The following is a 20,180-nucleotide window of genomic DNA, read 5'->3' on the forward strand; positions in this document are numbered from 1 at the left end:
AAGTGGCTTATCAGAAAAGAAGCAATGGAGGGATTCTCATCTATGTCCAGATAACACCATTTATTTTTAGCACAGTTGCTTTCAGGTTCACTTCATTTTAGAGTTTAGATTCATTACCAGAATCTTTCTCTTTTCTTCACTTTTTTTTTTGGTTTGTTTCTTTAAGGAGGTATTTCGTAAAGGGATAGACCAAAGATCAGTAAAGAAAGCGATTCTCTGCAGCAGCACTCAGTCTCCAGTGGCCTCTGGGCTTTACTTCCGAATCCGTGCCACTGGATCAGTTCTAACCATTTACTGCCTAGCACCCTGTAGGTGCTCACGCATTTAACCTAGAGGTTCTGTGTACCCAGATCTTTTTGTGGTAAGCCCCTTTTTCATCCAACTTTAGGTTTAATTGTCCATAATCTTTTTTTTTTTTTTTTTGTTTATTTGTTTGGTGTATGTATTGTTATACTGTTCTGCTATTGTAGGACTTTAGTTCCCCAAACCAAGCTCTTTTTGGGGAACCTCTGCTCGTAGCGCAGTTCCACGCGATGCTAGGAGTCCCTCCTAGGGCATCAGGTGCTCAGCCTAGCTTCTGGAGGCACGGTAGCTTACCGTCACGATGTCTCATGCCTCAGTTAGCCAAGGGAGCCGCAATCCCTGCGCCTTTTGCGAATCCACATCTGCGTCGTAACGCTTTCAGCTTACCTGTAAAACCACCGCGCTGTTCCCAGCGCTCTTCTCAGAGTAAGATGAACGCTGCTGAAGTGTGGCAACTGAAAGCCTCCGAAACAGAAGCCTTCTGTTTGTCCACGCAGCGCGCACACACGCACACGCACATATATATGTATATACACACACACAGGGCAAGCTTCCCCCCGTGTACAGCCACACCGATGCGCTTGCCCCACTTCTGGAGGTTTCGCCTCCAGAGGATTCCCTGGAGCGTTAGTTCTGAGGCCCATTAACCTCTGTGTTGATGAACGAACCAATTAACACTGGTTTTGATGAAGTTTCTGTGATGTGGACAGCTGTGAATTTGTAACCGGATCCCCCCCCACCTCCTTAGTCCCCCGTTCTGATCAGTAACGTGGGATACTGATGGTATAAAACCCCCTCTTTTCTCAGTAAGTATACTCATCTTTATCTTTAATTGTTGAAAAGCGCAAATAAGTTTATATGGTTAGAACTGGAGCAAAAACCTGACTGAAGAGCTGCATCTCTAAACCAGTTTTTTTGACAGCCCAGCAGAACAGTGCCAATACATTGCACAGACAACTGGAAGAGGAGGAAGGTTTTGGAACAGAGTCCGGTTTACAGGTCCCTGGCTGGAAGAGGCTGGATAAAATACTGCATTGTAAGCAATATAACAAACTGTACTCCTTCTTGCAGGCAATTGTGCCGATGGCACTGTTTTTATTTCTTCCTTTCTTTCTTTTGGTTTTTTTTTTTTTTTTTACCACATCTTTTTTGTTGGCTGATCTACAGAAATGCACTGATTTTGCTTCTTTGCTAAAAGCATGAGCTCCCGTGGCAGTTTCTGCCGGGTTAAGAAGCGACGCAAGGTCCAAAGTTGAATTGCAGTTGGGGAGGGTCTGACCTGGTGTAGGGCAGAGACCAGGGCGTCTTTGGGTTTGTCGCTCAACGGATAACATCTTCAGGAAATTTGGCCGGAAATGTGTCAAATTATAGGGTTTTGGCCCTGTTATTGAGGAGGTATCGAGGAAGAATTTGTCTGCAGTTGTCAGCCATTTTTCTGTTTGTTTTGGTTTTGTTTTTTTTTTTTTTTAAACTCTCCTGTATGAAGTTTTTGCCACCTGCTCTGCTAGTGACCATTTCCACCCCCATTACTCCAAGCCGCACCCATAACATCTCATTCCACCTCCCCACCCCAAACCAAACGCAAGAGTAGCCCGGTCCTGAACTACTCTTGCATTTTGTTCTGGGCTTGTTTTATTATTACTATTTTTTTAAATTATTATTTTTGAATTTATTTTTTAACCGTCCTTTTTTTTTTTTTTTGGTGGTGAGGGGAGGGTGAAGAGGGGATGAGGAAGGCGGCAGGATGTCTTTGCCATCCCTAGGCTTCCGTAGCACAGTCCCGTCCGTCACGCAGCTGGTGCGGCTGTCGTGGGTAATTAGGCTGTTGCACTAATGGGGTTGATCCTAACCCCGCTTCCTCGAGCAGCCGGAGCTTCCTCCATTCTATTTCTGCATCCAAGGGCCGTTGGTAACTGCAGAGTTTGGGCTTTTCTGTTCCTTCTAGGACAGCTGCCTTTGCAATCCAACTGGCTTCATGTTTTCTCCCCGTTAGCATCGTAGCGTCACTCCGATAGCGAGAATTTCAAAGCGCAGCTTCGGCTGGGGGGAAGGAAAACAAAATCAGAGTCATTCAGCACTACTGAAAATGATCCGTTAGCTCTTGCCAATACCAGCCCCAAGCACCAGGTGATTTTAACACAAACCAGGTGATTTTAACACAAAATTCTAGGAGGTCTGCCAAAAAAAAAAAATCGTAGTCAGAGAGGGTGTTTGAGCGCTCCAGCAGTGTTTATTTTCAGAGAGGCTTGAGGCGTGCCAGCTCAACATCAGCAGCTAGAGAACATGCCCTGCTGTCCACAGAGCAGTGAGCAGGACCGTAAGGAGTGTGGGTGGCGGAAATGTTGGACCCAGGTTTCGTAACGAAGCTTTCCTTTCGATCTCCTTCCTTCATCGGACAGAGGGAAAAAAAAACCAACCCAAAATGTCTATTTTACTCTGAGCCAGCAGTGACTACAGTTTGTTCTGTTGCTTACAGCTACTAATAGGAATAAATCCTATCAACCTGAATTATTTTTTTAAAAAAAAATTAAAAAAAAATCAATAGCCAATGGTGACCAGTGCAAAATAGATTAGGGTATTTTTCACTAACTTTGAGGTTTTGTTTTATTTCATTATTTTTTTTCTTGTAATGCATATTACTTTTCACCATGGACTATAGCTTCTTAAGACATAAGCTTCCAGCTCTTTTTTTAAACGCAGCGAGAACGAATCTTTCCTGTGGAACAGTGATAAGAGAGGTACTTCGGCCCTGAAGTTAAGCAGCACAAGGTTTTTGCACCCCATCATTCTCTTTTTGATTAAGTTTTTTGGTTTTTTCATTGGTGTATAACGTGGAGTGCGTAGCCCCGCCGGAAAGGCTTGTGTCAGGGTAAGGCTTTATTCCCTTTTCTCAAACACAAGACATTTGAACTGGTTTTGAGGAGTTTTTCCTCTAGGAAAATAAGGACTTGAAGTGCATTCACCTCCCGAGACTCGTCCAGGTGCCTGTTTCTCGTCGGCAGAGCCACTCTCCTCTTCACACTCTGAGCCTTGGGAGGATGTTGCGAGTCTTTGGGCGCTTCTGTCCTGTGGCTGCTATTAAAACAGAAATTTTAGATCTTTAGTCCTAGGAAATGGTCGTGTTTTGCCTTTTTTTTTTTTTTTTTTTTTTCTCTTTAATGTAAGGCTTAGGGAAAATTTTTCAGGGTGGGAAAAGTCGTTTGGTGAATCAGTGCAGGTCATTCTTTATCAACTCTTGTACTAGAAATACTCTGTGTGTGCATATTTTCTCATTTCTGAAGGTTTTTATGACTTTTCATCCAAGTGTCACGATGAGGTGAAGGATAGAAGGGATATGTAAACACCGATATTAGTAGATGAGTTCTTGGAAATCTTAAATATAGGCAATTAAAGTGTTTATAAAGGAGAAAATCAGATGGACCGGTGAATATTTGTACTTTGCTTCTCATGTTTGATGGCACTCAACTAGCTGGGAGGTAGGGCTGCAAGTGAACCCCGGTCCACTTTTTCTTCCTGAAAAAACCCTCTTATTGAGAAAATCAATAATTAGTCGCCAGTTTTGATCACTCTTCTCAGGCAGAAAGTAAAACGTACCGAATCCCTTAGCAGAGGTGGACTGTACCGCGTGCTTCAGCACGTGCCTCAGTTCCCGAGCCATCGCAAATAGCAACAGGTAGAGGCATGCGGTGGATAAAAAGCCGCCATGGGATCCAGTTTCATTTGCTCCGTGTAGTTATTGGAGTTAATATGGATAGATTTATCTGCTCTCATCGTGGAGCTCTGCTGATTACACTGAGAATTAAGGGTTTAAATACCTAACTCGGCTTCTGGAAGAAGATACCTTGTCATCTTTATTTCTATTTTCCATTTCTTGCATTCATTTTTATTTCTATTTTAACAATCAGTTACTTATCGGAAAATGCTTTTGATGTTTACTCAGCATGTTAAATACTGATTACTTTCCTCCGTGTGTGACCCATGTGGGTGGGAAGTGATGTAGTAACCTGAGCTCAGGGCTGGGAACCAGGACCTCCTGTCCTCCATCCCAGCTCTGCTGCCTTCGGCTCCCCGGGGACACCACAGGTTTCAGGTGGGGGTGAAAAATCCAACTCATTAAGGAGGGTTATACTATGGGGGGAAAAAAAACCCTGAAAACGAAATTTCACTGCGTGTACTTGCAAAGAGTTGCTGATCTTTGCCTTGCAGGGAATTCCGGCGGCCCCCTCGCCGGCAGCACGCTAGCTGTGCCTACCTGGCTCTTAACCGCTCTCCAGCCGGGACTCTCCATCCTCCGCTCCCACCAAATATTTGGAACGGCTCTGAGTCCAGCTGCTTTAACCATTTACCTCCACCTTAAACAGTTTAAAATCTCCACTGCTGCTTGTTTTTAAGTTGGGTTTTGGTTTTATTTTGTTTTTTTCCCCCCAGGCAGGATAAAGAATGCCTGCATTCCTGCACCAGAGTACCTGTAAAATAACTAGCAGCTTGGCTCTTTACCTCCCAGCTCTCGAGCAGCACACTTCCCCCCGTAGCGATGTTCACTCGTTATATCTCAGTCCCTGTCTGTCACCGTCCCGCAGCAAAGCTTTTGACTGTTTTGTGGTTTTTTTTGTTGTCGGTTTGGTTTTGTTTTTTTTTTCCTTGTGGGTTTATTTTGCATAGAGTGTGACATTTTGGTTTCGTTGTGGTGTTTCTGACTCTTTGTGCCTTTCCTTTTGTGTTTGTTTCTCCCGCCTTTCCTCAGTTTGCAGCGGGGCCTCGACCTGCCCATCACCAGGTACAGTACCCTGCCCCTTCATTATCATCCTAAACTAATTGGCTGGGGGAGGCGGGTGGTTGGAGGTTGTTCACCCACTAACTCAGAACCTTTGGAAACCAGCCCCTAGTAGCTACTAGCACATGCATAACCCCGCTAACAAGCTGCCTGCAATGCAGAGTAACGCTTTTAACCACCCCACTTAACGCCTTTTCTATAGGAAAGGAGAAGCTGTAGAGATCGATGCCAGGTATTGGTGAGATTCGTTTGCCTTTTCAAATTGCTAGTAACTTTGCCAAATATTTCCCCAAATAGTTGGTGGGTTAAGTTGCCTGAGCTGAAGATGTCCACAAGAACTGGGCATCCCTGAGAAAATCCTACTTTTCAGACTCTGAGCGAGGCAAATGACTCTCTGATTCATACGTTTCTTGTGTGATATGCCTGGTTATCTGTTATCATCGCATTGCTTAATGTTGTTTTTCCTCACCCTATGAAAGCCAAACACTTAGGAAGCTTTATAGTATTCCCGTTGCATGACTTGGACTTTGTAAGGAACCACTTAATGAAGAAGAACGCAAATTAGGAATAGCTCTGGCTCATGAAACTCATGGGCGGCGCTTATTAGGGTGGCAGGAATACCCAGAGGACCGCTGGGGACAGATGCACAGGTCCCTTCTGTCCTGGTCAAGGTGTCCGAAGTTGTCTTTTCTGTCACCTACACGCGTCTTTACCAAAACCCTTCTCCCCTGGGGACTGATTTTGCTGCTGCTTGTAGCTTTTGAGAGGACAGAAGTGGCATGATGGGTGGAAGAGAGGAGGAGAGGCACGGCAAGGGCAAGAAGGCTCTCCCAGATTCGGTTGTTTCCGTGTCGCTCTTCCTTCGCTTGGCTTGGAACCATTTCGTTTCCACCCAATTAATAGGAAAAAAAAATGCCATTAACTTCAGCGATGTTGGGACAGGGAAGTCACAGAAGGTTTGTTCCAGGAGAATTATCTGTTAGTCTGATTTAGTACTGTAGAGATGAGCAGCTTTGGGAAAGTACTGTCCAGGAGAGCAGGTAAGTGCATTAAGAGGGCACAGCCACCCAAAAAGCTGAGCATTTTTGTTCCTTCCACCTCAGAGTGCAGCATGGAGGCAGGCATCCTTCCAAAGCAGGACAAAAAAAAAAGGGGGTTTAAAAAGTAGAATGAGGCCTTTGCACTTGTTTGCTTGCAGGCAAATGTCATGGGAGAGAGGGAGGGAAATGATTTTTGTGCGTGGCGAGGGATTGCATTGCCAGGCGGCGATGGAGGAATGTTTGCAGGGTGACCGGGCAATGTAGGGAACGACGGAATTAGTATCTTGTTTAAATACTTTTGTTCTTGACCTTAACTTCAGGTCTGTGTTTATATTATGCACTACGGAAAATGCATCTCTGTTCAGAAACTTGTTCTTTCATAAGTTGTTAGTAAGGCAAATTATATATTCAGTGTGAGCCATTTAATATGCTCATAAAAATTAGTGAACTCACTGCGGACAGATTTTTGGACCACGAGACTCGAGGAACCCAAGACTTGGAGGACGCTTGAGACCAAGAGAAATAATTATTCTCACATGGGAAACTTTTTGACATGCTTAAATTGTGTAACATCAGCAGTAGACTTCGAGGCTGAGATTTTGTAACCTAAAAAGTACTAAGTCGATCGAATCGCCCACCATAGCGGTGTTAGTATTCGTTGCAACAGCATAACGTGCTCCTCTAAGAAAGCGGCAGCAAGATGAGGTTTGCAACGATTCCCGTGTCAATCCCAGTGTGATTTTATTAACATCTGCCTCGGATTGATTCTGTGTCTTTTTCAGTCAAATAATGGATTGTTCTTTAATGTTATTTCCTGTAATTATTAGATCTTTAAAGTACTCAATTTAGCATGATTTAAGCACCTGAAGTTGACCGGCAACTTTATAAGCATTTTTTTTTTCTTTTTTTCTGCATGGGAATGCCTGCCCTGGTGGTTGATAGATGCTGATGGTGTAGAAAATGTAATTAAACTCTGTGTAAGAGAAAATATTAGAACGAGATTTAGGATGGTAGCTACTGGTGGCTGGAGTCAAATGACACCAGCTGCAGTGGTTCTGATCAAAAGTTAAATGTGTATCGGTAATCCTTGATTCAGGTAACACGGCTACCTGAGAAACCACCGAAAAGTCTCATTTTAGAGGAGAAAGAAAATGGGCCCTACAAAGTGTTTTGTGGGGGTATTTTTAAATGTACTGTCAACTTGGGGGTTTCGCAAAATGCTGTAGCGGATTTAGCTGCTTCCCTGCCTGGGCTTGCTGCTCCGTTTCCCACTTGGTGCACGGAACATCCCTTTTTATTTTTTTTTTTCCCTTTCTCGGTGAAGCTCTTGAGTCACTTTGTTCCTTCTGATCCTCGTGAAGAAAACTGCTGGTTTCAATTGTCCTTCTAATCTGAAGTCCAAAATGTAGAATAACCCTTAATTTAAGAAGTGACTTCAGGAGCATATGGGTTATTTTAAAATGGATACTCAGAAGAGGCCAGGGTAATTAAAAACAGAAATAAGAACAAGTATAAACTGAAATGTCATAGTTCCCTTTCTGACTGAGACTTGTATTTGAGATTAGTTTACTGTTTATGGCAGACTAATTTAGTTTGAAGTTGCTGTTGTAGTTTGTTCCAGTTTTAGCTTGGGGTTACTCGAGTTCTTTTGGGTACAGCTTATACAACAGAGAGCTGGGTTTGGCCGGGTGCTGCTGTTAAAAAGCCTTGTGATTTGGAGAGGTCGGGAATTTACTCCCTGAGCTGACTCAAGATTACCCATTTTGTTGCTTTTGGGAGTATCTCGAGGTAGAAAGCAGTTGGAAACGGCTGCCATAGTCATTTCTCTGTCTTTATCCGTGAGCATGGAAAGGAGCTTCCATGTTTCGAATCCCATGGTTGACACCAAAAGCGGGGCTTTCCCCCCCATTTTATCATTTACTAAATAATAAATCTGGGAAACGCTGAGGCAGGGGGGAGAGCAAGTCTCGTGTTGCTTTTTAGCAGCCCCAAGGGCTGCTGCTGGGTTGCTGGTGGCCACTGGGGAAGCGAGATGTGGACCTGCGGGCTTTCTGCTGCGGCTCCTGCTTCTGGCACCAGATCTTTCCATCTCAGGGCTGCAGCTCCTCGGCCGAGCCATGGTGCCTGTGTTGAAGTTTGAAAGCTCAGATATAACGTGCCAACTTCCATCTGCAAGCAGACGTGGTTCCTGCTGTGCTGCCTGTGCAGACGTCTCCTCCTCCTCCTTCCAGGTCAGGGCCAGGTGATCCCACCAGCCTTTCTGGTCAGACCAAAAAGACTAAAAATTAATAACAGGATATAAGAAGCTTAACTGAAGCGGAGAGCTTGGGGGTGCAATTTGATTTGATGGCACTGATGACAACTTGTTGAACTTTCCTTTTGTTTCCTTTCTCCGCCACCATCTGCAAGGCATTGGGGACCCATCGCAACTGCCAGATCTGATCTAGAAAAAAAAAAAAAAGATGGGTGCCTATGCACGATGGGCAAAGCTTAGCATAGATTTGTTTTCAGTGCTCTTACCACAGGTTTATTTTTTGGTGAAGCTTTTAGAGTGCGGAGGGAGTGCTCCACAGACGTTTCACTGGAAGCGATGGCTTAGAAATACAGAGTAAATAGAAAATCAATTAAAATGCAGTGGTGGTTTATCAGAACAAGGTTGGTACTCTCTTTGATCATTGATTTTTCTGGATGGCAGCCTCTTACCTGGCTGGCCTTCAACAGGCTTTTGACATGGGGTCATGGGGGAAGACAATTAAGGAGGAGAAGATGGTGGTTAATAAAAGGATATCGGGACGTGTATATATAAGGAGTGACTGAGAAGGAAATGGCAGTGTAGTGCTGAGAGGGGTGGGCAGGAGGTTAGCAGTGGATTTCCTTGCTATTAGTAAGTTATTGCTAATTATTAGTAGTATTACTCAGGCACAAGTAGCAGGTATGTGTCTGCAGCAAACTTAACGAGCACAAAGCCAGAAACTGGTTAGCGTGAGGATGCTGCACAAGGAGGAGCAGTGTGATAAAAGCAAGGTGTAATCAGCGTTGCAAGGTGCAAGCCCTGATTCTTCGGTGCCAAGGAGAGGTTTTTATTCTATAAAGCGGGAGCTCATCAGCTGAAACAAGCTTTTTTTTATTTTCCAGAAAGGCTTCCTTGAGCAAGTAGATGAAGGGCTGCTGAGATTGCCCAGTAGCGCAGACTCCAAGATGATCCAAGAAATCCCTCCCTAACAGAGCTGGACAGATAAGGGATAGGATCATGAGTGGAGGACCGCGACTCAGGTCCTCACTGGTTGTTGAACTGCCATGTAGCAAGTTTCACGCTACTTTGACCATCATCAGACATAGGAGGACTTAATTTTTTTGTAGGAAGTAGTTGAGGAAGGGTTGATGTAACACAAGGTTTCTATCGGAAGCTTTGCTGTGGCCCAGGGTACCTTCACTCTGGTCCTGAGCGGGTCCTGGATATCCTCCATGCCAAGTCCTGCACTTATTAGAAGAAATAGAGACAAGATATCTCAGATTTTGATCTCCTGGTGTTCTCCCATGGGAAATCATTAGCATTACTTGAAGATGTTGTCTGTGCAGGCATCTGTTTGACGTCGCAAGGCAAGTTTTTTAGCAAATCAAGTCACAATAGTGAAACATTTCTAAGAATTACTTTGAATATTGCTTTTTTGGCACTTCCAAAGCTTTTGATGGTCTTGTTGCTTGGAATAATGGATCTGCTTTTCTTCTCGCTGTGTCCATCTTCCTTTTAGTAGTGAAATCCTCCTCCTTTTTTCTTCATCTCCGGATTTGAGCTACATCTGCAATGGTGTGGGAAGTACAGAATGTTTTTGAGAGGCTGGGTTTTTTAACCTAGAGTTTCCTCATCAGAGATCCTCCTTCTGCTGTAGAAGAGCTTGGTGTGGTGGTTAACGCTTGATGGAAGACCAAACCCGTGCAACCCAGCACCAGTTTTGGCACACCAAGCGTGCTTTCCTCCCTTCTGCTATGGCAGGAGAGCGAGCCGGCTTGCGTTTCATGAAACGAAGTTCCTTAGGCACCAGTTGCCAGTGATGGAAATGAAAAGCTGCTGTAAACCAGGAGTTTCTGTTGCTGTAAGTTTTTTCTCGGTGGTTTCAGTGATGTTATTAGCAGGTTATGTGGGTGCAGCAGAAACTTGAGGAGCAGGCTTCACTCCGTTGGACTCCCCCCATCTCAGGGTGAAGGCTTTTCCCTGCTGCCCTGGGGATGTAGTTACTATAGGTAGAGAGGTCTCGCTGCAGCCTCCAGCCCGTTTTCACCCTGCGTAAATACAGAGTCGAGGTGGCTGTTGACTTCCCTCCTCTCCTCTGGGGAGACTTCTGCTGTAACCTGCTAACGGGTCAGAAATAGTCATCATTCACTAACGTGCGGTGAAAGAAGAGAGGACTTTTGCACTTTTTGGTGTCTTTGGATATTGAAAAATTGCGCACTCTGGTTACTCTCGCCATAAACTCAGCACGTGCCCTTGTTTCATGCAAGACTCGTGTAGTTCCGTGCCACACAAATTGTACTGACGCGAGAGCACGGCTGTGTGTTGCTCTACAGCTTTTCTTTCTGCACTCTGGCTACCAGACTTTCCTCCCCAAACAGTTGCCGTCTCCTAATTCAGGTCACATTGTGCGGTGTGCTGGTGACAATTCTTCATCTGGATTCACAGGGTTGGACGTCAAAGCGTTGCGCTCATCTTAATGATGTCTGGATTTCTGAGGTGGGGAGTCATCCGTGGCTTTCCTGGTGAAATCATTTGGTGTGAGAACAGCGTTGGTGTCATAAAGTCTTCACCAGAATGACCACTTTAAGTTCATTGTCATGTCAAGTGTAGAGGCGTCACAGCTTCCTCCCACCCTACTTCATTCTCCGAATGCCGAGGCAGATAAGCCCAGTTCATTCTTTCATTCCTTGGTGGTTACCACTCTTTACTCACCGCTTACGATGTAGTTACTCACAGACTATTTGCATCGATGCACTTCATCAGTCAGCAGTCTTTGATGTGATGTATGACAACCTAATTATTATTATTTTTTTTGCTTAAGGATTAAATACATGACATTTCTTATCCTTCCAGTCTTGGGCCAGAAGTGGAGACCAAATCCATGATTTGAGCAAGGACTTTCTGCTTTATCTGCTATCTCTGTGTCACTGAAAGAGAGCAGAAAGGAAAAATGTTTAATGTTTTAGGAACAGAGTAAACATGAAGTCTTTCTGTAGTTTCGTATTTCCCCGCAGTTAATCATGGTTTGGTTTGGGGTTTTTTCCCTTTTTTTTTTAAAAAAAACTTTTATACTTCCATATAAAACTTTTCTAGCCGAGTGTCTGACCCCTGCCTTGGGATTCTGGTAGAAGAATCCTCGGTACCAGTTCAGTGTCTTTTTCTTGCTGTTTCTGTAAGAGATTAGTCCAAGCAGGATAGAAAGATGAATGGAATTGTGTGCAATTAGGGTGCATGTTATATCCTATTCCTTCCTATTGATCTGTAAGCTGTTCCATTGGCTTTCTTTCTGTTTCCTGCTGCTTTCTTGCTTCGTTATTGAAGGGAGGATTCAGACCTATACAGGTAATTTTAACTCCTGGTTCTGCATGGCATAAGTGTGTCTCTCACTTGTATCATTACTCCGTTAGTGAATGCGTTAATGTCTGATGCATATCTTACCGACTTGAGTTTCAAGATTGCAAAGACTCCAGAGCAGAGGCTTCCAGTGCCGTGAATGCTCCATTCCGTGGATGCCGATGCCTTTTTTTTTTCCCCGGCGCGTAAGGGTTGAGAACGGAGCGTGTACCGGTGGGCTGCTTGGTTTCCTGGACCCAGTCCATCTGCGTGGGGCATCACTTCATGCAAACGTGGTAGAAGAGTTTGGTGCCACCCTGAAAGAGGTTGCCACCTTTCTGAAAACGGAGGGCAAGACAAATCACCCGGCTCACTTTGAGGAAAGGATAAGCATGGGGTGGCTCTGGCCTTTAAAAATCTGGCTTTTTAGCTGTTCTGGAGGTATATTGAAACAGTTGCCTTGATCTTTTATTTCCTTAGCATGTTTATAAAGGTGGCTTTTTTGGCAGTCAACCCACCTTATAAAAACTATATTTGACAAAAATAATTTTTCTAACCTTCGCTCTGAAAGCTGAGCTGGATAATTCAAAAGATACAAACTAATAATTCTTGGAGTTTAAAGTTTCTTACCTTTTTCTACCTTGTAAAATAGAAGGCTGTGGCATGATCTTGCTATGTACAGAGAAATTGTCCTGCAGTTTTCTGAATCCGTGGCAACCCTTTGAAAGTAGCTTTATAATTCTAATATTGTCATGACATTTCAGGGGTTTTTTTCCCCCCCAGAAAGTCTGACCGCTTCTTTGTTTTCTTTCCCCTTTCCTTCCTGTCTCCCTTCCCTGCCCTAGTTTTTTCAGAGGCCGCAGATACAGCCTCCGAGAGCTACGATCCAGAACAGCAGCCCTTCCATCCGTCCTGGTGCGCAAACGCCGACTGCGGTGTATCAAACCAACCAACACATCATGATGGTTAATCATCTGCCAATGCCCTACCCAATGCCTCAGGGCCCCCAGTACTGTATACCACAGGTAAAAATATATTAGCCGGGCACCTGAGGAACTGCAAAGCAACATTTGCTCCGTCTGGATGTTCCCAAGACTTGCCACAGAGTTTGCGGGGGGTGAAATGAAGCTGGTCATTGCATATTTAGCTTCTGGCCTTTCTCTGCGTGAAGTATTTGTTCTTCTGAGCTTGGAGGCAGAAAGAATAAATTACCTTTCTAGTTTTTGAGGTCTCCCTCAAAAACAGTGTGAGATTAAGCTCTTGGAAAATGTTTAGTGCTATAAATGTATCTAAATTGACATAATAGCTCTGCAATTACTCTAAAACCTTGGGCCTTATAAAAACACAGTACTACTGAAATCCGGGGAGAGATTCTTTCCTACTTCACCTCTGATGTCCTTGCTGCCTTGTCTTTAGACAACATAACTCGCCTCTCTGACAGTAACGCTTCCGAATCTGTAATTAATCAATTTGATAACCAAATCCCCGTTGATTTGAGGGGCTCGATTACAAGTTCCCTATGCAACAGCAGGAAGTTGCCCAACTCCTTGTAAACCCATGGTTATTTATTTATTTATTTATTTCCCCTCCTAGTATCGTCACAGTGGCCCTCCGTATGTCGGGCCCCCGCAGCAGTATCCCGTTCAGCCGCCAGGACCAGGACCCTTTTATCCAGGACCAGGTCCAGGAGAATTCCCCAATGCCTATGGTAAGTTCTGCTTGGAGATTTCTTAAAAAGTATTTTCTGGGTGTGTTTTTCTGTTGTCAAACTGAAGATTTATAATAGTGAAATGGATTAGCATTTGTTTGAACTTCAAATAGCTGCTCGATTTGGTTGTGTCACAGCCCTTATTATTCACTCCTGAAAAATTCACAATAACAGAGTATTGTTTGCGTGAGTGCTTAAGGAAAGGCTGCAACTCGCAGAGCTACCCATAATCACATGTGAACAAGAATAGTGGCTATTTGTTATTCCCTGCTCCATCATTATTATTTATTAAGGTATTGTGAACACATCTGGCAGCCCTGGTTTCCATTGAGCTATGCCCCGAACATGTTCACAGCGATACAGCAGTTAATGTTTCTTATCCCTGCGTTCCTTGTTTGGCGTTCAGGGAGGGAAAAGAACGAGCCGTGGGGTTTGATTCACCGGTCTCGTGCTGTATTTGAGTGAGATGCAGAATCGGGTATCTGGCACTCATGTATATCATTACTTTTTTTTTTTTTCAATTTACCTTCCCTTGCTCATTTATGGGAACATTTGAAAAAACCACCAGGATTATTCTAGTCATGACCCTGTTGTATGCCTTTTTTTAAAGGGTTTTCACCTCTCGATATTAAATTTGAAGTGTTTTATTCAGTCTGATTGCTACCTGCCCACGTGCATTCTGTAATCTGTTGGGGGCAGAGATACTATCAGCTTCCCACGTGGCTTTAGCTGTCGGTATTTCGGAGTTAGAAGTGAATGATTACCTTCCGGGCTGAACAATGACAACCCTGTTCCAATGGCAGAATTGTCTGTTTGCTCTCTGCAAATACAGATTGAAGGGGAGAAAAGCACCAGTTGCTTCCCTACTTATCTCTTCTTTCCCCCCCCTTCTTTCTTTTCTTTTCTTTTATTTATTTGGTGTATATAGAGCTAATGGGACCGCTCTGAAAGGTTGCCGTGAAGCCTTCAAACCTGGTTATGCGATTTCTGAACAAAAGGAGAGCAAGCAGTTATAAGGCAGCTAGTTCCTGTTCTTTATCCTAGAAAAAATAAAGTGAAGAAATATTGCTCTTTAAGTCTGATCCGCTAAATGAGGAAATTACCCAGTATTCCTCATTTTTTCTGCCATTACAGGTCTGCTTTCTTACTTTCTGCTCGTTTAGTGCCGTTTGTTTGTCTTCGCTTCCGTAATTTTGAAAAGATTCCCTTCTGGTTCCTGTCCGCTCCTGAAAGTGCCTGGTTTCTTCCACAGAGGCTTGTAATCTTTCAATCCCAGCTTGTTTTTAGGCTGCTGCATCTGTGGAGCATCGGTGGGCAAAGCTGGAGCCCTCCATCACACAGAGCCTTTTCCAGGCAGAGAAGGTTTAGCCAAGGAAGAGGGATCGCGGATTTGCCCGTGCTCCTCCACCTTTCCCTCCTGTTGCACTCTCACTATATATATAGGGCCTGAAAATGTTCGGTCTCTCACCAGGCGCTGCTCAGGGCGTTGGGAGACAACTAAATTCACGATACAGGCGTGGGTAATGCTGCTGGCAGTGGCCTGTCCCTTCAATCTCTGGACTTTGTAGCGATTGTGGCTGCTGGACTTCAAAATCTTTTCAGTTTGGTAGGCTGTGAAGGAGACGAGAAAGGAAGATACTGCAGAAGACAGAACTCGTGGAGATGGACAGTGCATATTTTTTTTAACTGTCTCAGTTCTCTTTTGTATCAGCGAGTTTCCCTGCTACATTGGGAAAGACCTTGAGCTGATGAATGGAAGGGAGGGAGAATGAAACTTGAGTGCCGCTGAACTGGAAAGGATCAAAAGGCTGGGCGCAGAGCAAAGAGCGTTGCACCGACAAATGTGCTTGGTTTGTTGCCACAGAAGCTATGTTTCTTCCCAGAAGTTACGCTTGCTTTTTGGGATTTGCTTTTTTTAAAGTATTTTTTCCTAAAGGAAGAGTCCTTCCTTGAGTTCTGCTGTAGCTCACTCTCTGACAGGGATCTATCTGATTAGATCTGGTTTCTAGGAAACTAGAAATCAAGGTAATTAACAGATTGCAGGGCTCCCAGGCTGGCTCCTGTTCTCTCATGTTCTCCAAATTCACATTTGTACACCTGGCCAGCTTGGCCAAAGCAGGAGTCAGAAGATTTTGAGGCTTCGTCGCTGTTTTTAAGGAGAGAGGCAGGAGGGTTCTCTCTTCCCAAGCCATGGGGACGCTGACAGAGACTTTTGTACCCTGAGGCCAGATCTAAAATTCAGAACAAAAAGTTTATTGAGCCGTGTAGGCCACCTTCATTGCAGCGTCCAAGAGGGAAGGAATGGGGTGGGCCAAGCTTTTAGCAGCCTGCTGCCGGTGCGATGCAGTGCTCTCCGCTGCCGGCTACCTGCCTGCTGTTTCAGCAGAGAAAAGTTCTCGATCCGAGTACGCAGACAGGGAACCTGCTCCCAGCTTTTGCTCTCCAGCTCTCGGTTTGAGGAGTGAATCCTCTGAAGCTGCAAATCAGACAGTGCTGGGCTGGCTTCATTTCCTTTCTTGGATTACACCGTTTGCTTGAGATAGCAATAACCTCCCGTTTTGGTTACAGGCACACAATACAGATTTTCATTCCCATTTAAAGGTTAGTTCAGTCAAAGAATAAATCAGATTGTTCCAGATGCAAGTGCAAGCAGACAGGCCATCTGTATCCACGCTTAGAAGACACCAAAAAAAAAGCAGCACCACCTTACAAATTCACCATATACCTGATCCCAGAGAGGACAGCTCTACCCTGCCACCTGTATTGACGTCTGGCACGTCTTTTAAGCACTCAGTCATTTTGAGCCAGTCCTATTCCATAAAGAAAACCATAATGAAACTCCCTGGGATATTACAAATGTAATCAACGTGGTGTAATTTTGCAATAATAACCATGGTCGTGCTTTTTTTGTGTGTGTTGCGGCATGAGAAGAACATTGCTTGTAATTAAATTTTCTGGCTGTGCTTCAAAATAGGTTGCAGTTGACCTTGCGAATTCTTTGTAATGGTTTGACTGAATTTCTCTACAAAAGCAAAAAAAAAAAAAAAAATACCAACAGCAAAGCCACCTGTTAGCCAAAGTAGTCCAAGGAGAAGCCAAACACAAAACTGGTGACCAGCTGAATGTTCTGGTTTTTGAAGGGAGCGAGGAATAGGTGGCTGCTTTTACCTCTTGCACTTGGTTTTGTTTCATTAGCAAATGAATGGAATTTTTCACTCTCATTTCTGCCTTGTCCTTTCCCAGGAACACCTTTCTACCCCAGTCAGCCGGTGTATCAGTCAGCACCCATCATAGTGCCTACGCAGCAGCAGCAGCCTCCACCAGCTAAGAGAGAGAAAAAAACGGTAGGTGATCATCACCGATCCATGCTAAGAATTGTCCCAGTTGTAAGGGAGAAGCAAACTACTAACAATCTTAATGTAAAACTGAGCTTTATCTTCACAGAGAGGCTAACTCTTACCTTTCACACCTAAGCGTAATTAAACATCGCACCGTGCTGCAGTGGTGTCTCGTTTTCAATTTTCTCTGGGGACTTTCTGCTCTGAGTTTGTGACATCTCAGCCAGTCAAAAAGGAAAATATTTTTGCCGGGTTTGTGATGAACGTAAATGAAAGTGGGATTGTCTCCCCAAGCCTGGGATCCTCAGCTGCCTGTGCTGCTGCTTAGAGTTTTAGCAAAGAGCCAGGTGGAAATGAACAAACTCAGGTCTGTTTGGGAGAATGTTGGGAATTCAAATTGCCAAAAAGTGTTTAATATTATGCCTTGGAAAACGTAGAAAACCAGTAAATTGTGAACGTATTTTCAGGCTTGAAAGAGCCTGAATGCATGACAATTATGAAGGTGGTTAGAGGTTTGGAGACCACGTTTCCTCTCTTCCTAATTCACTGGTGAGAATTTGAGACAGACAGATGAATGGAATTTAAACGCGTTTGCAGGTGGATGACGGCAGGGAAAAGTAAAGGCACACCAGGTGAATGTAACGTTTAAACAGAAGAAGTTAGGGGTGGACTTGAAGCTGTGAATGAACAATTTCTAAACGATTGAAAAGGAAATTGCTTTACATCACTGTCTTTGTTAGAGTGGCTGGAAAACATTACAAGAACTGTTTCCTGGGGGGGCGGGGGGAAAGATGAGATTTGTACGTGTCTCAAAATGCAGAATGTTTGTATCTTTTGATTTTTGAAGATGATTTGAGATGACATTTGGTTTGGGAAACTGGAAGAGCCGAACAATGTGTTTGCTGGGCTTGCAAGAAAGGCCTTTTCTGTGGCTGCTGTCAGCAAAGGCTGATGCAACTCTTCTCCCATCTCTTCACCATCCTCTTCAGTCCCAAGGAGTCTCTTTTCAGCATCCAAAGCACGCCACAGCCAGACCATTGATGCTGTTTGAAATGCAGAGATGTTCAGAAACACCCAACTGTGGTTAAGACAGTTCCATGCCAACCAAGGGAAGTTCTTTGAAGCAGAAAAGCAAAAGGTTCTTTAAATGCCCAAGATGCTTTTCTCTGGATATGCTATTTCAGTTTGCTAATCTGTGTCGCAACTGAAGAAATGAAATTAAAGAAGAATTAAACGTATATGTGTACGCACATCTGTGTGCACCATTAGTTGAGTTTTTGAGTACTACAAGCTTTCAGACAGGGAAGGCATGTTTTAATGCCATTGACTACTTGGCAGGAGGAGGAGAGGGTAGGAATTCATGCCAACTCTTCTTAAGTCCTTGTTGCTGTGGTTAATTAAATGTTTTAGCAGAAAAACTCCCATCAAAGCCGAGAGAAGACCACATCTTGTTGACATCTGAAGTACCGTGTGTATATTCGTCTTCATAACCCAACGAGTCAAGAAGACGTCATCCCACGACACTGAAGTTGATAAATCGCAAACCCTCCTGCAGCTAACGACTTTATATGTTGCTGATTGAAAAAAGCACGGTGGTTTCCAGTGAGACCCCTTGCCCTCAGAAGGATTATGTCTCTGGGTTTGCTTCCGGTTGTGCACAACAGAGACTTCTGCGTGCAGTTTAGGGAGTGAGTTCAGCCAGGAGTTTTTGGGAAGGTGGACAGACAAACAATAGCACTGTCTTCATGTCTGTGGAAATCTTTTGATTTTTTTCTTTATTTTTTTCTTTCCTCTTGCACTTTCCACTAACTGCCAAGCTTAGTTCTATACCTAAACGGTCTGCTAAATTTTCTGAGTTGCAGTAAACTTATTTTCCAGAAGTAGAGACCATATTCTGAATTACAGGGTCATGCGCTGGGGTGCATGTGTTTAGACCTAACTGGTTGATGAGCGTTTTGATTAAATTAGGTTTTAAGATTAAGGGGAAAAAAACCCACATTCCGGCGTTCCTGCATAGCATCAGCTCAACCCAGAGCATCTCCCGCTGAGTGTAATGGAATCATGTCCTGTCCATACTCTCCTCTCCATAAACCCCAAGGACAGCACGTAATGGGAAGACTTGTTTGAATTATTTCTTTGTTCAATCCTGTAGATCCGAATCCGGGATCCAAACCAGGGAGGCAAAGATATAACAGAAGAAATAATGTCTGGAGGGGGCAGCAGGAACCCAACGCCTCCCATCGTGAGACCCACTTCCACACCTACTCCCCCTCAGGTAACAAAGCGGCCGCATAGCCTTCCCCCAGTGACGTTCTGCTTTTGCTTTGCTGTTGGTTAGAGCCAGTTCCTGCATCTTCCATCCACACCACCCATCACCTCAGACACCTGGATGGTCCTAAATTGTTAACGTTCGTCAAGGATTTATTTATTACTATTTTTCCCCCTCCAAGTTTGGTCATTTTTACCAGCCTGTGGCTTGTAAAATGTGGAGCTGCAGCACTGCCACGAGTTCCCCGTCCCTGGGTTTGCATCAGTGGTGGATTTTAGAGCTTGTAAAGACTTGTAGTGTTAAAGGAGAAGCCAATAGATTTGTGAGAAACATGATGTTTCTGTTAGTCGTGTGTACCTGAGGAAAGTCCATATCATGCACATGATTGATTTTATATATATATATATACACACATCTCTTCAGTTGCATCACTGTCCATACTAATGTCTTTCTGCCTTAGTAGTGTTGTTTGAGTAACCAGAATTGATTGTAGCGCAGGAATTTTATCACAGAACTGTGATAATCTATCACAGATTTGGTCTCTGTGTGTTCAACCTTAAAAATGCATTCTTCTGATGTAGGAAAAAGCATAAATATTTCAAACCAACATTTTCCATAGCTCATAAACTTCTTCCTGTCACACACCTTTGACTTTGGCCCCTTCTAAGTCTCTGTATCCTGCTTCACCTTGACAAGCCCACGTGTAATATCTGGAAATTAAACTGATTGGAGATCCAGGTCTGTTCTAGTCCTTTTTGACCCAGGCCCAAGTCCACCATGACATGAACTGCTGGGGCTGCGTTACCCAATTAGAAAACCATTTCTACCCTCTGACCGCTCTTCCCCACCTGCAGCAGGAAGGGGTGATGTCTCCTTGATCTCTCCATAGCATCAGAGATGGAGGAAGAGGAGCGTGGAAGCTGCTGTCCTCTTCCCAGCTGCTGGCTTGGTGTAGCTGCCGCTTGCTTTGTGCATCATCTTAGTTCTCCCTCTCTTTCAGGAGAGATGGTGCCAAGCTGCAGGCTGTGGAACTGAAAAGTTGTTGAACTTTTTGACGGCGGGCTTTAGGTCAGAGCCTGGCTGAGGCTGGGGTGCAATTTCTTCTTCTTCCAAGTTCCTCCCTGTTTAACGTCACCAGTTTTTGCTAGCTTTTAGATGAAACAGCCTTTTCTGAGCTGAAAC

General features: G+C 44.2%; 1 protein-coding gene across 18 annotated transcripts in view; it reads left to right on the forward strand.

The window, feature by feature from the left end:
• EIF4G3 (eukaryotic translation initiation factor 4 gamma 3) overlaps positions 1-20,180 on the forward strand; it is a 143,059-nt gene that overhangs the window by 66,506 nt on the left and 56,373 nt on the right. For 7 of the 18 annotated variants that reach the window (XM_054849409.1, XM_054849411.1, XM_054849404.1 and 4 more), the window contains 7 exons: positions 1,226-1,339; positions 5,048-5,080; positions 11,672-11,692; positions 12,529-12,708; positions 13,277-13,391; positions 16,635-16,735; positions 18,882-19,004. In XM_054849409.1, the coding sequence (XP_054705384.1) occupies positions 1,226-1,339; positions 5,048-5,080; positions 11,672-11,692; positions 12,529-12,708; positions 13,277-13,391; positions 16,635-16,735; positions 18,882-19,004 (687 nt within the window). The remainder of the gene's footprint in view (positions 1-1,225; positions 1,340-5,047; positions 5,081-11,671; positions 11,693-12,528; positions 12,709-13,276; positions 13,392-16,634; positions 16,736-18,881; positions 19,005-20,180) is intronic. The other 11 variants (XM_054849406.1, XM_054849420.1, XM_054849421.1 and 8 more) reach the window with 5 other exon arrangements.

This window comes from Grus americana, chromosome 21 (genome assembly GCF_028858705.1).
Source record: "Grus americana isolate bGruAme1 chromosome 21, bGruAme1.mat, whole genome shotgun sequence".
NCBI lineage: Eukaryota > Metazoa > Chordata > Aves > Gruiformes > Gruidae > Grus > Grus americana.